This window comes from Ceratotherium simum, chromosome 21 (assembly GCF_057802395.1).
Source record: "Ceratotherium simum simum isolate JZ-2026a chromosome 21, ASM5780239v1, whole genome shotgun sequence".
NCBI classification, from domain to species: Eukaryota; Metazoa; Chordata; class Mammalia; order Perissodactyla; family Rhinocerotidae; genus Ceratotherium; species Ceratotherium simum.
Genome location: NC_141920.1, coordinates 5255602 through 5272701, shown reverse-complemented (window position 1 = coordinate 5272701; position 17100 = coordinate 5255602). Strand labels below are relative to the sequence as shown.

The following is a 17100-nucleotide window of genomic DNA, read 5'->3' as shown; positions in this document are numbered from 1 at the left end:
CGAACTGATTGTCTTTTACTTGGGAAATAGGGTATTTTGGTAGGAGGTTTTTGGTCTGAGGAATATTGTGATGGTGAATGGGATATTTAGGGGAAGATTAAATTCGTAGGGTGTGGGGGCTCTATGGGGTAGCTTGATTGGAAGAGAAACTGGAAGAAGTGAGATCTCCTAGTTGGAGAAATCTAGATCTAGTTGGAGAAATCTAGATATCAGTGGAGGCCTGAGCCAAGGTCATGGTCATGTAAAACGAGGAGAAAGGCCTTTTGAAGATAAGATTCTGAGATTGAAAAAATAAAAATAAAGCATCTGCCATGGTGCTTGTTAGACTTTTATGTTTTTGCCCTGTTACCGTTTTGATGCAGATGAAAATGAGCTTTGACTTGCTTGGGTTCTCCTAGGCAGCTTTTTTTTTTTTTCTTTTAATTTTATTTATTTATTTTTCCCCCAAAGCCCCAGTAGATAGCTGCATGCCATAGTTGCACATCCTTCCAGTTGCTGCATGTGGGACGCGGCCCCAGCATGGCTGGACAAGCGGTGTGTTGGTGCGCGCCCGGGATCCGAACCCCTAGGCAGCTTTTATGCTGCATTTAATCAAGTCGTCATTTCTCTGAGGGGGGTGTGTGTGTTACGTAGCATGTACTCTGCACGTCTCTTTTGAAGAAAGTCTGCTCTTATTGATGCAATGTTTTATGGCCCCGAAGGCCCTTTCTTAACAGGATCGCACTTTTGCAGTCTGTAATACAGCAGACGTGTCACAAAGCGTCCATGTTGGTGAGTGCTGACCCAGTCTCCAGGCCGTCTCCCAGTAACAGGCTTCTTTTTAATGTAGTATCCGCAGATACACTTTAAAAGTGGGATAGATGGTACATTTAAGAGGGTTTTGTCATCAGTGTCTCTGGTATTCAAGTGAAATAAATTAAGTTAATGGGAAGCTCTTTTATAGCCTGTCATGGGAAAAAGCACATAATTTCTGTCACAGTTTGCGTGTGTGGAGCGGAAGGAACAAGCGATTCACAACCTTCCTTCTGTCACCTTCTCATGAGGTTCCAGCTAAGAGGGTCTAGCAAATCGAATTTGACGTGAGGTGGTAGTGGCTCAGGAATACAAATTTTCTGACTTGAGTTGGGGGCTGTGTTAAGCAGGATGTGGATGCGGAGGCACAATGAGGGTTTATGAAGTTGCACAAAATCTGGGTGGCCGCCTGATCTGCTCAGTCTTGCGGGCTGATTGGGAGCCCACCAGGAAAGGAGAGCTGCTAGTGGCACACACCTTTCCTTCCACCTGCTGCTGGAGGTGGAAGGAGAGATTGCAGTGGGGGAGGGCCGAGCACCCACCTTCGACTGTGAGCTTCCCGGAAGTTCACCAGCAGCCACGATTTTCACTCCCGGTTTAAAGTTTTCAACTCTCCAGCCTCACGAGTGCATTGGGCATCCATGTTTATATGTTGTGAGTCCTTGCCTTTGCAGAAAGGATGTTTGACCTGCCACCTCTGGCTGTCTCCAGCGCTCCCTTAAGCTGATTGGTTACCACCAGTACCCACTTCTTTGTGTGCTTGACTTGAGGGTCTGAATGTACATTACACCTTCTCGCGGTTCTTCCAGGTCTGCACTGTGGCGACTTGGCAGTTAGGATGCTCTGGGCCTGAAGCTGAGCTGACGTCTGTAAGGTCCGAGGGCGGCAGTGGGTCTTAGCGCCCGTCTGCAGAAGGGGACCGAGCAGTTGCAGGGTGGTTGGATGAGAGGAGCACAGGAAGCCCCAGGCACCCCTGTAAGAGACGTGTGCGCGTGCCCGTGGGCCTCTTTCTCCACCTGTGGTTTGTGTGAAGCCGCTTTCTCTTTTAAACTGCACATTCTCCCAAGAGGGGTGCTGTACAAAGCCACCAGTGCCTTCACGTGAATTATGTAAGCAGATCATTTTCCTCCTGGAGGGGCCTGTAAGGCAGCTTGGTGTAGAAGCCTTTTGGTCTCAGGACTCCTTTACACTCTTAAAAATTCAAGACTCAATGACCTTTTTGTGTGTGGATTGTATCAATATTTATCATATTACAAATTAAACTGAGAAGTTTTTAAAGTATTAATTCAATTAATAATAATAATATATCAACTACATGCTAGCAGTAACATTTTTTATGAAAAATAACTTTTCAAAAAAATTCAATGAGAAGACTGGCATTATTTGACATGTTTTGCAACTCTCTTTAATGTCTGGTTTAATAGAAGACAGGCTGAATTCCCATATCTGCTTTTGCATTCAATCTGTTATAATGTGTTGTTTTGCTGAATGTATATGAAGGAAAACCACTTTTGCCACAGATACGTAGTTGGAAAAGGGAAGAGTTTTTTATTGGCCTTTTCAGATTATTATGGACTTATTTATTTGTTTATTTATTTATTTTGGTGGGAAGATCAGCCCTGAGCTAACATCCACGTCAATCCTCCTCTTTTTGCTGAGGGAGGCTGGCCCTGAGCTAACATCTATTGCCAATCCTCCTCCTGTTTTTTTTTTTTTTTCCTTTTTTCTCCCCAAGGCCCCAGTAGATAGTTGTATGTCATAGTTGCACATCCCTCTAGTTGCTGTATGTGGGACGCCACCTCAGCATGGCCAGACAAGCGGTGCATCGGTTCGCTGCCGGGATCCAAACCCGGGCCGCCAGGAGTGGAGCGTGCGCACTTAACCGCTAAGCCACGGGGCTGGCCCCTGGACATTACTTTTTGATACTACACCAAAACTTGACAAGTGTCACTGTCTTAAAGTTTAGTGCAATGTGGAATCTCAAACCATGTCCGTGAACTGTTTGAACTTTTGTTTCACTAAAATACATTGGTCTCTCTTGCGCTTTGAATGGATTTTGTAATATTATGTTAGCTGAGTTACACAGATCTTCCAAATGTTGACGTATTTCATTTGCAATATTGAAAAATCACATTCATTAGTATTCCTACTGATCTCATCAGAAAAGTCTTTAAGTATTTGGGAAACGGTGACACTCTTAGTGGCAGATATAAATTTTCCAAGATTCTAATTTTTGCTTGAAGTCCTGGATTTTAAAATCATTGGCAACAACTACTATAAGTTGTTTTCCTTGAAGGCTCACTTCATTCATTTTTGAGAAAGTATCTGCCGTGTACCTATGTCTGAATAACCATAGTTTTTCTGTTGGTTGTTCTTTCAAGTAAATAGTGTTCCATGAGAAACGTCCAGTTGAGCTTACAACCCAGACAGTTGCACAGGTGCTTTTCCTGGAACAGCAGACGTGCTTTATGTGGACATGCCGTTTCATCGTACAGAATGTTAAGATGTGTTCTCAAGGGTTGGAATTTAGTAATATTAATAATCTTTATTGCTTCATCAAGGATATTCTTAAGTGAAATCAGCTTTTTAAAAGAAACTGTGAGTAGATGTTAGCTCAGGGACAATCTTCCTCACCAAAAACAAAACAAAATAAAACTGTGAGTGTGTGGCGGTGCCTAGTACAGAGACACAAGCACTGTGGGTTCCGCCGCTAAGGTGTCAGCAGTTTTACCCACCACTGCTTTTGCGCCAGCCGTCACTGCGAGTATCAGCACAAGGGAACGGGCATGTGGCGTCTTGGTATTATCATGATCACAGTTTTGACTTTATAGATCACCTGTTGGGGGGACCCTTAGGGTCTGTGGATAACACTTTGAGAACTTGTGGTGTCTTAAGTCTGACTCTGGAAGCAAAGCCAGTATCAAGCTCTGGCTCCATCATCTAATATGCTGGCCATGGGACCTGAGTGAGGCCACCTAGCCTTTCTAAGCCCTAGTCTTCTCATCTAGAAAATGAAGACATGGGCTTCTTTGATGGATTGTTGTGAGGACTAAATGGGAGAAATAATGAAAATGTGCCTTCTCTGGTGCCTAATACAGAGTAGGCGCCAGTAAAGATTATTTTCCTTTCCTTCTTAGGACATTGTGAAGGTACTGGGGATGGGGAGGGTGGGGTGAGATAGAGAGATGAAAAGGAAGGGTCAGTTCTGCCTTAAGCTGCCTAAAACCCAAGTAGAGGTCTCTTAGCACTGCCTGGAGGAAGGGAGGGGAATGGAAAGGGAACAACAGATTGTCCGGGGCTGTTGCTGTGGGGCCGTAGGTTCTCTGAACCATCAGCTCTCTGTGTAGGATCCAGTGTAGTTTGAGCTCAAGGGCCAATTTGTCTGAAAACCAGCGGTGTCTTCTGATTACTCTCATGCTCTGGGCATCGGGGATCTTTACAAATAATCCTGGTTCAGCCTCAGAGCTCTCTATGGTGGAGGACCAGGGCCTGTCACAGCTGGGAAAACAGAGTCACAAGGATGAGGCAGTTTTTGCTACTAGAGCTGTGCCGTGCTGAAAATTTAAGTGTAGTCTGGGATAAAGTTTCCTTCTTTCCCATACTAAAAAAACACTAGAACATGATTTTGTCACAGCCAGCCGAGACCTAAAATTCTCAAAACCCAGTTCACTTTAATTTTTTTTTTTTTTTTTTGTGAGGAGATCAGCCCTGTGCTAACATCTGCCAATCCTCCTCTTTTTGCTGAGGAAGACTGGCCCTGGGCTAACATCCGTGCCCATCTTCCTCTACCTTATATGGGACGCTGCCACAGCATGGCTTGCCAAGCAGTGCATCGGTGCGCAGCCAGGATCTGAACCGGCGAACCCTGGGCCACCACAGCGGAGCGCGTGCACTTAACTGCTTGCGCCACCGGGCCGGCCCCAAGTTCACTTTAATTTTTAAAAATGAACATTAATCTGACAGTAGTGTGAAGACTGTGACCCAACTCCAAAACAGGTTGACAGTCCCTGTCCAAGATAGATCGCAGCGCCGTGAAGACATCAGCTCCTTTGTCCATCATGTGTGTCTTCCTGACTACGATCTTGGGGGTGGAAAAATGTGACGGGAAGTTAGCTTTCAGAAGAGTCCATGGTTTGACTGGTAGTCTGGTCATTTGTCCCTGAGGTTAAGTGTCAAGCCCAGGTGTGTAATGATGTTCCAGATCTGTCCACGAGAGAGGTCTTGCCAGCTCAGTGATGCCAGAGGAAGAGTTATCTGCATTCCAGGTCCAAAGCTGCCAGCAAGGACTGCCTTTTCAGGAGTGAACCATGCTTTTACACCTGCAAGAATAAAATTCCAAGTAGAGTGGCCTTCTGTTTTAAATAACCTTTTGTTCTCTCTGCTGATGGTCACACTTTGGATTTTGAGTACTCAGACTGAAATCCTTATTTTAGCAATCTTTATTGGTAGCTAAACTTGGTGTGTCGTGTGTATAGAAGCCCTGAATTTAAAAAATGTTTGCACATTTATTGTTTTCTGTCCTGAAGAAGTCTTCCAGTAAGGTCGCCTGTAGCTCGCAGCACTCTGATGGGTGACGTGGGCAGCAGAGCTGCCTGGGTCAGCCTGCGTACACCAAAGCATTTAAGTCCGATGTGGTGTTAGATTTTAATAGACTTTCTCTGTCCCCAAGATAGAAAGGATCCCTGCATCCCCAAGGCAGGTGGGGGATATTTGTATTTCTATTCCCCATCGTGTGTGGTTCTGTAAGATATGTGATGGTGGGCCTGGGGTGCGGGATGTGAGCCCATCTTGTATTGAAGTGGCCAGTGTGGCAGAAGGGGGCACTGGCCTGCGCTTGGCTGTTTGTTGACGTTTTGCTGTTTCCTAACATTGTGAGCTTGAGCAAGTCCCTTAACTTTATTGAGCCCCAGATTCTTCTTTTGTAAACTAGGGCTTAGGCCACGTGCCCTTTATCTGCTGCCGGGGTGGTTGGTTGTGAGGCTTTAGAGGGAGCATCTGGGAAGCCCTAAGATGGGGTTCAAAGGCAAGAGAGCACTGATAAGTGCCCAGTGGAGAAGGACAGAACTCGCTATGTCAGAGGGCGAGGAGTCAGCCCCTCGTGGTGGCCCTGAGCCTTGGCTCTCCAGGCAGGTGTTCGCCTGCATTTGCGTACTCACTCCTCTGTGGTCTGACCTTGGACAAGTTACTTATTAACCTTTCTGTGCTTCAGGTTTTTTCATGTGAAAATAGAGGTCAAAATAACCTCCACAATAGTATCTACCTCTCAAGGATTAAATGAGATAACGGTAGACCTGGAAGACAGAGCCCAGCTTCTGGCTCATGGGAAACGCTCAGTTCACGTTAGGTTTTGTCATCGTCAGGATACAGTACACTTTTCTGCGTGTGAAAAAGTTATGTTTCAGGGAACTTAACTAGATATGTGTTTTAGTCAAAGCCTTGTAGCAAATATCATATTTTATAGTAGCTGTCATTTAACAGGGGTGGGTTCTGAGGACCCTAAGTCTGATGGGAAGGCACCTCCCTCATTGTGGTGGGTGTGACTCATCCAGGGAGCCTGTAGATGAGATTCCTCTGTAGGGCCTGTGGCAGAGGTTTGTGTCAGGTGTGCGTGTGCGAGAGTGGGCTAGGAATCAGAAGACCTGGGTCCTAAGCCCTAGTCCCAGCTCTGCCACTACCTGCTGTTTGACCTTGGGCAAGTCCCCTGACTTTTCTGGACCTCAGGTTTGAGACCTGCAGAGTGGAGAAGACGCCCTGCTCACTTCACATGGAGCATCATAAGGCTCAGATGAGAGAATCCTGGTAAACTGCTTTACAACCAAACGACAAGTACTAACATAACAAATGGCTGCTGGTAACCAAGCTCTGACCCTCCTAATGAAATATTTTCTTTCTCAGTGATGTTACAGCCTTTCGATTATGATCCCAATGAGAAAAGTAAACACAAGTTTATGGTTCAGTCTATGTTTGCTCCACCTGACACTTCTGATATGGAAGCAGTAGTAAGTACTGAATGCTTCTTACTTTTTTCAGTAATTAAGAAAAAATGATTAGGTACAGAATTGTGGGTGCATGCATTTCAAAATGTGTCAGAATTGTTTTTAAAGGGGAATGGTGTTTTCAGGGACGTTTGTACTTTGACTACCTTTATGGTTTTTCTAAAACTTTGATTTTAACATTTTATGTAACTTTCCAGAATACTATTCTTTTCTGACTTTTATATCTCGATTTGCTTCAGCAGTTCCTTATTCTGATGGATTGTATCTTGAATGGTTTGAGGATTCTCGCCCTTTATCCCTCCTCCTGTCCCCCCCACCCCCCGAAAAGGGAACTTTTCATTATAAGGAATGTTTCTTACCATGTCTCCCCCCTACCCCCCAGAACCCAGAAGGATGTGAGAGTGTTGACTACTACATGTCCTTCAGCCCGTAAGGGTTTTGGTTTTTTTTGCTTGGTGCTGGTAAGCATGATTCTTTTTTTTTTTTTTGTCCCATAGATTCTTTCTTTTTTTTCTGCTTAGATAAATGTTTATCTCTGTCTCTAATTTTGATAAAAAGAAGATGACTTCATTTTCATAAAATAAAAAAGTAATGTTATATCATTGATTTTTCTGGAAAAAGATTATAATAGAAATTCTCCCCAAAGTAAGCTTTTCACACATTTGAATGGATCAGCAGGCCTCCTGGTGCTGTGAGTGTGAATCACAGTACACAGATAAACCCTACAGACCATAGCACCGGTGAGGACAGACCGTCTGGTCCTCACAGTTTGCAAAAGAAGGGCGGGATTGCCTCAGCATTTTCATCACTTTCCAGCTTGCCAACCCAAACAAAGAGACTGAAGTCATCCGAGGAATGCCTGCAAACTTGAGTTAGCTATGACTCACTATCCTGTGTTTTCTCTCTTTCAAAGTTTTATACTAAGGGCTCTTCATGCCCAGCCTACCTTCATGTCCCAGTGTCACCACACAGCCCTTCCTTTTAGTCTTAGAAAAGCATAACTGACCATCTTCATGGGTGTTTAACTTTTGGGCAGGAAATGAAGGGTAAGCCAGATGTTTTGGGGTTTGAGAAAGATCAGTGATAGTAGGCTGTCTTCGTTTTCATAAGAACGATTATTGAGACAATTCACTACTTTCTCTTTTATTTCCTGGAACGTGGTGTGTCAATTCACGTTTTAATTTATGTGATCAAGGAAATATATGGCAAATACAAAATATGGAATATCCAAGAGTATGTTCCGTTTGGCTTTTGCTGCATGGCTTAGTGAAAAGAGCATGGGCTGGGGCGTCTTGGGTGTGAAGCTGAGTGCTGCCTTTTCCTAACCTTGCGGCCTTGGGCAGTTTTCTTTAACTCTCTTAAGGGTTTGGTCACCTGTGAAATGGAGATAAAAACCTAGTTCACACGGTTGTTGTGGGATTAAATGTGCTGTGTGTAGAACGCCTGGCACAGTGTCCGGCCGTTCTTTCATCTGAGTGCTCTTACAGGCCAGGCACTCTGTGTACAGTAAAGGGGAATCTTACTACTTTGTGTGATAATTTTTATAACAGTTAAAAAATGTTTATATGAAGCATACAAAAAAATTTTTATATGAAGCGTACATTGTAAGAAATTTTGCAAATACACAAATGAGCCATAAAAAAGACTAAAAGTGACCTGTAATTTGTTTATACTAGATTTAACCGCTGTTGAGAGCCTTGTGCTTTTTCTTCGTTTTAAAATATTTTTTTTTTCATTTTGATATATGGAATGTTGAAAAAATAGTAGTGACTCCTCATAAAACCCCTACCTAGATTCACCATTTAACGTTTCGCCGCATTTGCTTCGTTTCTAACATAAACTTTCCTTTTTGCTGAGCCACTTGACTGTAAGATGCAGCCTTCGTGACACTTCACCCCTAAATGCTCCAGAGCAAGGACGGTCTCCTGCAGAGCCACAGTGTTTCATCACCGCTGAGAATGTTAACATTAATTCAATAATATCATCTAGTAGAGAAACCCACAGTCAGCGTTGTCCAGTTGTTCCAAAAATGGCCTATAGTTGTTCTCATTCTAGGAGAGCACCCTCAACCATTTTTGTTTTTCATGACTTTGAATTTTTTAGAGTCCAAGCCTGTTGACTTGTAGAATGTCCCACATTCGGGATTTGTCCAGTTATTTCCTCATGATTAAATTCAAGTTAAGTGTTTTTTGGCAGCAGTATTCCATAGGTGATGTCATGTATGCATCATATGAAGGCACTTAACGCTGGCTGTCCCTCTTTTGGTGACACTAAGTTTTATTACTTGGTTAAGATGGTGAATGCCAACTCTCTCTGGTGTCAAAGCACATTTGCCCCTTGTGGTTACTAGGTCATCTGTGACACTCCAGTAGTCGGATACTTGGAGACCACGTGAATATCCTGCTTGCCAGCACTCTTTCACCTGGTGGCTTTAGTGTCCAGCGATGATCCTTGCCTGATGGTCTTTTGACACGTGTGCAAGCACACATACACTCATGCATGGGTACAGAGAAAGAGACTTAAAATATTGTTTGCAGCTTCTTCACTTAATATTCTGTGCGTTTTCCCCATGTAATTAAATACTCTTCCATATCATTTGAATGGCATGCTATTCCATTAAATGGATCTGCCGTGATTTATTTGTCAGTCCCCTGTTGTTCGACATGGAGATCGTTTCCCACTTTTGGCTCTTGGTACTTGTGTTGCTCTGGCTGCCTCCTGCATACTCCTAGGGTGAGAGTGGGGGAGTTTGTTCCTTTTTCTTTATTATAACCTTCCTGCTATGCTGGTCTACATAATTCTCAGAATGCTCTGGAATTCCTGTCCTCTACTGCCTAAAGGAGGAGGAGTAAGCCAGGAGTGCATCATCACAGAATATGGATTTAGCCAGGAAGGTGTCCCCACCAGCAGACTGCAGGGAGTGGGAGTCAGCCCAGACAGCTACAGTCACAGAGAACGGCTTGCTGGTGAATGTGCCCTGTTGGTAGATGGCAGCGTGGTTCTAAAACCACTCCCAGATAGTACGAGCTTACTTTAAGAAGGATGTGCCCTGTGAAGTAAGTTTTATTTTCTTAAATAAAAGGAGAGAGCCAGTTACCTCTGACCGTTCAGATGTGATTGGAAATTCCTCTTTGTTGAGCAGTGGTTTTCTCTGTTCCGTGTGCTTCCCACAGACTAGCAACACGAGGAGCACTGGTTGACTTTGAGGAGTCAGGCAGCAAGACCGGGACCTGTGAAGTGTGAGAAATAGTCAGGAAAGCCGGTGTATTTAATTTTGTCATGTTAAAAATATTGAAATCTCAGCAGACTTAAGTTCTTTATTTGATATACATCAGGGCTTTCTCATTAAGAGTATTTTTCTGAAATTGTCAGTTATAGGAAGAAAATTATTCTTCCAGCAGCTTTGTAATATCCTGATTATTAAATTTAAATTGTTTTAGTGGAAGGAGGCAAAACCGGAAGACCTTATGGATTCAAAACTTAGATGTGTGTTTGAATTGCCAGCAGAAAATGATAAACCAGTAAGTATGTTTATAGTTAACAATAATTGAATGTTGCAAGCTGATACTTATTTGCATACCATCTCCTGCAAAACCAAGATTTAAGTTGGCAAATTATTTTCCTTCTTCTGATGTATGAAGAACAAAATAAGCTCAAGTCAGCAAATAAGTGAACTTTCATGAAGTTGGCCTTTGAAAGACTTGCAGAAAGACAACTAACTGAAACAATTTTTCCCCTTGAAAAGTGCAACCTCTTGGTTGTTGAAATGTCATAAATCCCAAAGAGCTTCTTTGACTTGGCAAAGTTATAGTTGCTATTAAACAGTGGGTGAAACTAAAACGGAATAATTTGCCATTTATCCTGGTGCTTGATGGACAGGTGGTAAGCTCTTAGATTCTGTTGTTTTATAGAGTACTGCCTGTGAGGTTTCCTTGTCTCCTCTTTTCCCTCAGCACCTCCTCTCTACCCCCTTAACCCCACCTGCCTCTTCAGTCAAAACCTGCTTTTAGATTAGGATTTCTCGACCTCAGCACTGTTAACATTTGGGCTGGATAATTCTTCGCTGTGTGGGCTCCCCTGTGCCTTGTCAGATGTTTAGCAGCACCCTGACTTCTACCTGTTCCATAGTAGCACCCCTAGTTGTGACAACCAAATCTTGCCTCCCGTTGAGAATCACCCTGTGTGCTGCCTGAGGGGGTGAGGAGGACTGGCTTCCTCCAGGCTGTCAGCTCACTTTTCTTTTTGTGTTAAACCAGGGAATAAGCCTGTCACAGCCGCCCTCGCTGGTGAACAGTTGAGAGAAGTCTGTATCTGAAATGCTAATTTGGATCTCCCTTCAACCTAGCCAGAAAAACTTAAATTGTATTAAAAGCACAATTTCAAACACATGCAGAATATTAAACTACCCTGGCTGTTAATAGCTGGAGTTGGGAAATAGAAATGCTCACATTCTTGTTAACATTATCCATAATGATCTCCAGGAATGCTGTTGATTTGTGTCAAAACTACTTAGTATTTTCTTTCTGCTCAATAATTGACCATTGTCATTATCTTATTTCTTTGAGTGGGGAGTGGTCTTTTTTCTCTCTTCCCATTGCACATGGTGTCTTGGGAAGGTCAGTCCCAGAAGTTGTGAGATCTGTGTTCTGGTCCCAGCTCTGTGATGTGTTAGCTCTGTAGACTGGGGCCTTGCCTTTCAGGGCCTCACTCTTCTCTCCTGGCAGATGAAGGGCAGAGCTTTTGCTTTGCTGTGAGGACCCCCAGGGCAGCGACCCCCAGTTATTTTATTTTCCCCAACATACCTGAGTGCTTCTTTACCCTCCCCCCACTTTCTGACTCATCCCCAGTCAATCTCAAGAGGGTGTCACCGCACAGTCTTGGCAGGGGAAATGGGGGGCTGTGTAGCTTCCCCAGGTTGAAATATTGCAGACAGACGCGGAGCTTGTTTCACTTGCATCCCAGCTCCGGAGTTCTGAGTTCATGAAACAAATTGGCCTCTGTGTAACGTTCTCCCTGGCCTCCCACCCCCACCCAGCCAGTCCTGGGGAGGTTCAGATCTTCATGGTGACAGTAATTTGTGGTAATAACTTCTGAGCTTGCTCAATTACAGTATACTAATTTTTGCGTGGCAGGGATTTGATAGTGCAATATGCACAGCCCTTTTCTCTCTCTTTGAAGTATTAGTCTCAGCCGAACTTCATTATTTGCCCTTATCCATGATTTCTGGGGCCCAGTTGCTTTAGATTATTAAGATACTAGATAAAGTGATCTATTTTTAAAATAAATGTGACATTTTACAGTGTGGATGAAACGCTACCACGTGTGGTGTTTGCTGAGAACTACTTTGCATAAAAAAGTCCTTTATTACATAGTTGGTGACACTTGGGCTTTCATTTATTTCTGAACAGCATGACGTAGAAATAAATAAAATTATATCCACAACTGCATCAAAGACAGAAGCACCAGCGGTGTCTAAAGCTCTGAGTTCTTTGGATGACACCGCAGTTAAGAAGGTGATGGAAGAGTGTCAGAGGCTGCAGGGCGAAGTTCAGAGGCTGCGGGAGGAGAACAAGCACTTCAAGGTAACGTGTTTTATTCCCGATAGTCTACAGGGAACAGGGGCTTTCCACTGTGATCTTAGGTGCGGTGGTTGATGAACCCCTGAATTTGTGGAGTTTTGTATTTGCACATTTTTCGCCCAAGGAGAAATTTCCATAGCTTTCATCAGGTATCTCAAAAGGGTCCTTGAACCCCTCCCCCACCCCAAATTAAGAACCAGTGTCCCTTGAACAGAAGTTTCTCAACTATTTAAACTCTTGTCCCCTTGTTAAAAACAAAAAAGCAAAACCTCCCATCCTCCATTAGTATAAATTGAAAATAAATTCTGAGACTAAAAATGAAAAAGCAATGGTTATCTTTTTTTTTTTTTTTAAGATTTTGTTTATTTATTTATTTTCCCCCAAAGCCCCAGTAGATAGTTGTATGTCATAGCTGCACATCCTTCTAGTTGCTGTATGTGGGACACAGCCTCAGCATGGCCGGAGAAGCGGTGCGTCGGTGTGCGCCCGGGATCCGAACCTGGGCCGCCAGCAGCGGAGCATGCGCACTTAACCACTAAGCCACGGGGCCGGCCCAGCAATGGTTATCTTGAATTCACATTTTTAAACCCCACTCCATCCCCATTGGATGAGAATCTGTTTTTACAAGTTGGTAAATCCTGACCTGTACTCTGTTTTAACACAGGCATAATCCTGATTTTTGAATGTTCTAAATAGGTTTCAGCAGTAGGGTCTCATCAAACTCTTAACACGGTGATGAGATTGAAGATGGAGATTGTCACCGTGGATAGGGGGAGATGATAGAAGGAGAAACCCGAGTGCCCAGCTTGTGGACGTTGATGAGGTGGTTGGCATTGACTTTGGAGGGTCAGGTTGCCCTGGGTGGTGAAGGGAGGCAGGGTGCACTTCTTTGGGCCTTGGAGGTCTGTGGTATTGTGGAAACGACCAGTCACACTTGAACTAGCACTGAACCTATGTTGGTCACAGCGTCTCCTGGGTCTCTGCAAAACACCTCCAAGGCCCTTTCCAGCTTTACAAGTATGTCTGTTTCAGACATAGTATTAAAGAGAACATTTCTGAGCATCTGATCATAGGAGCTTTTGTTACAGCTTAAATTTTGAGTCCAGTTAATTCTTTTCCTCTTCATCATGCCACCCAGCCTTGCAGAGTAGGTTTTCACTCTCTGGCCAGCATAACACCAGGTTCACGTAATAAATTCATTTCCGTTGACTTTTCCTTCTCCTTTATTCTGACAATGTAGTAGCTATAGGAGAACTGACAGTGGGAAATGGCATCATCTTCTTTCTTCACAGTAATCTTGATTTGCCTCATTCAGTAACTTCTTTTAGTATGGAGTAAATTATGAAGCTGACACTTTTATTTTTTGGCTAAAAAATCTAAGATATGCCTAAAGCTTCTCCTTGAGTGTATTTCTCTTCAGAAACAGTTCTGTGCCGTTTAAAGTGATAAATAGTTAGAAATAGCTTCTGTATAAACCCAATAAAATAAATGCTGTATTTTGCTGTGCCCATTTTTTTTGAAGTTAATCGAATAGCACCAGTCATTTATCACTGTGCAGCGATATTGGCCATGCCCCATGAGCAGAATATCTTTAAAATATTGTCAGACCAATCTTGACATTAGAAGATTCTTTATCCTGCCAAACTCTGATTTCTTGTTTGTGTTATTTCATTCTTTCATTTGGCCAACAAATTTCCTGAGGCCCTACTCTGTACCAGGCACTATGGGTACAAATACGAGCAGTCCCTGGCCTTGAAGAGCTCCCTGTTGACCAGGGTAGCAGGGGAGACACAGGCACAAGTACTGACAGCTGGTGTGATGAGTGGTCCCATGGAGATGGCCACAAGTGCCAGAGAGAGTCAGCTTGATGGGCGGCTGCCTGTTGTCTCCAGGACCTACTAGGTGCTTGGTGAATGTGAAGGAGTTGGAGGAAAAGAAGAAAGTGCAGCTGATGTGTGGGGTTTGGGGCTAGTAGATGGGGTAATTAGCCAGAGCTCTAGCTGCATCTGGCCCAGAATAGAAAGACCTTGATGCATGCCCTGTTCAGGAATGTAGGCCTGGCCTCCGGGGCAGTAAAGGAAGAAGAAGTTTATATTCCCTACACATCTGTGTAGTTGGAGGAAAAACATGGACAGGTATCTTTATATATATGAAAAAGAATGTTGCTTCTTTGATGGGAATTCCATGCATTAAGTAGAAAATTTTTGAGATCTGTCTACCAAGTTCAGTCCCATTTTAATATCTTAGATTTCACATTTTCGATTCAGCAGTCTGCATGTAACTCATCAAGTACTGACTGTGTACAGTTCTCTACACTTGAAGGCTTCTAGGTCCCCCACTTGGTAGTTTCTTGTGATTTTTATATTTGTGTCTTGGGAAATGCCTATCATTTCAAACATCAGTGATTCGATTAGGGGAGCCTGTTCAGTAGAGGAAGGAAGGACAGCGGGATTTGGGTTAGATGTAGGAGAAGAGGAGCAGCTGGAGGACATTGCTGGAAAGGTGGTTGGGGCCCCGGGGCAAAGGGCCTGGCTGACCCTATGAAGAGATTTTTTTCAATAATTATGGGGAACCAAGGAGTGCCCTGCTTAGATGTGTGGTATAAAAAGGGACCTAGCAGCATCATGTATGGTGGATGGAAGAAAAGAGGGGCTTCTGACAGTATTTTCTCAGTGACTTCAAGCCAGTCCCTTCTTCTTCAGTTTCTCCATTTGCAAAATGAGGAGATTGGACCATATCATTAATAGCCCACTCTGCTAAGTTGATTTCTCCTTGGATTGCTTTTGAAATGTGCATTTGCCTCCCGTAGGAAGAAGATGAACTTCGGATGAGGAAGACTGTGCAGAGCAACAGCCCTGTTCCCGCATTAGCCACGGCTGAGAAGGAGGAGGGCCTCAGCACCCGGCTACTTGCGCTGGTGGTTTTGTTCTTTATCGTTGGTGTAATCATAGGGAAGATCACCTTGTAGAGGCAGCATGCGAAGGATGGTAAATGGGATTGATGGATCCGCCATAATCATGGGATTTAAATTTATCGTAACCATGTGTAAAAAGAAATTAATGTATGACGACATCTCACAGGTCTTGCCTTTAAATTATCCCTCCCTGTGCGTGTACGCACACACACACACAAATATAACATGTAACAATCTTTTAGAAAGTTAAAAATGTATACTAAATGATTGGGGGAAAAGAATGATCCTTATTAATGACAAGGGAAACCATGATTAAATGACAATGGCATGTTGTAAATGTCATTTTAACCATTTGTAGCCTTGGTACATGTTGCTGGATTACCTCTCTAAAAACAAGACGCTCTTCCTTGCCTGTTGGTGCTGGCCCTTGGGGAGCTGGAGCCCAGTGCGGCGGGGAGTGCCGTCACCTCCGCATGGTAACCCCAGGCTGCTCGCTCACTCCCCGGCTGCTTTTCCCCCTTCTGCCCCGGGCATCAGTTCCTTAGGACTGGTGAACAGAGTCAGAAGCTGAAAAGAATTGTGCTGTGGCAACATCAGATCTGCTTGTCAAGAGCGGGAGGCGAATGTCGACTGATTGACCCAACGTTTTGGAAATAAAAGTGCTTTGTTCTCTTTAAGGGACCAAGCTCAATTACTTTGGTTCATGTAGTAAGATTGAATTGTTATTAGAGATGTTTAATGCATATTTAACTTATTTAAGGTATTTCATCTCATGTTTTCTTATTGTCACAAGGTTATAATTAATGCTGTGGCCTGAAACTCACCTGTGCTACCTAACGCCAGTGGGTGAAGCTGGCATTGCTGCTGGAGGTTTGTGGGCCCCTCTGTCCATGCGGTTCTGGGCTCTACGTCCATGCAGAGGAGTGCTTTATTTGACTGTTGAGGAACAGCTGCCAGGAAGTGTTTTCTGTGTAAATAAATAACAACTGTCACAGAAAGGGAAATTCTTAGTAGCAACAGTCAACTCTGTATTACCCTCTTGAATCTCCAGAGAAGCGTAGCTGATCTTCTATCTTGTTCTTTCACGGCCCCCAGCCACCATTCATACTTCCAGCACACGTGCCCCAAGTGTGGTCCTGACCGTTCTCGTGTGGCCCTGGTTTGGGATCAGGGCGAGTGGGTCAGGAGAGAGGGAACCAGCTGGGTGGGGTGGGGGTGGGCATGGGGGTGTGAGAGAGACTCTTCATATAATCCATCAAGTAGTAATTGAGAGTTTGTGAACTAATTTTATGCCGTAAAAGACCAATCCAATTCTGTTTGACTATGTAGCATCTTAAAAAGAAAAAAAAATTAAAATAAAGCCCCCAAATTAAGAGTTCTTTTGTCATTTTGTCACATTTGCTATATGGGGGGAGTTATTATTTTTATCAACATTATTATTTTGTCATTAGAAGGTTGATTTAAAAATGAGCCCTATCAATGAGAAATATATATATTTAATGATTTAATTACATATATTTATATTTGGTTGGCTTCAACTGAGAGTATAAAAATAAAACTGCTGAAAATCGTAAGCAGCTGGTCTCCCTTGCCCTCCCATTGTGTTGCCCTTCAATTAAAAGAAATCTCTCTTCTGGGTCGAGGAGCCATGCAGAAAAGACGAGTGAGAGGTATGCCTGGTGTGGCTCCCGTGTGAGGGTGGGTTTTAAAAGACAGATTCATCAGAAGGAAGACAGTTCTTAGAAGTTATACACCCAAGTCACATTCCTCTGAGCCTGGCTGGGGCAGAGTGGCCTTAGGTTCTGGCTCTGGTGATCTG

General features: G+C 43.7%; 1 protein-coding gene across 2 annotated transcripts in view; it reads left to right on the top strand.

The window, feature by feature from the left end:
- The window catches only part of VAPB (VAMP associated protein B and C), a 48607-nt gene extending 32626 nt beyond the window's left edge, over window positions 1-15981 (top strand). For both annotated transcript variants that reach the window (XM_087445073.1, XM_087445072.1), the window contains exons 3-6: window positions 6688-6791; window positions 10229-10309; window positions 12197-12370; window positions 15177-15981. In XM_087445073.1, coding sequence (XP_087301199.1) covers window positions 6688-6791; window positions 10229-10309; window positions 12197-12370; window positions 15177-15335 — 518 coding nt within the window. In that variant the 3' untranslated portion in view covers window positions 15336-15981. The remainder of the gene's footprint in view (window positions 1-6687; window positions 6792-10228; window positions 10310-12196; window positions 12371-15176) is intronic.
- Window positions 15982-17100: the final 1119 nt, after the last annotated feature.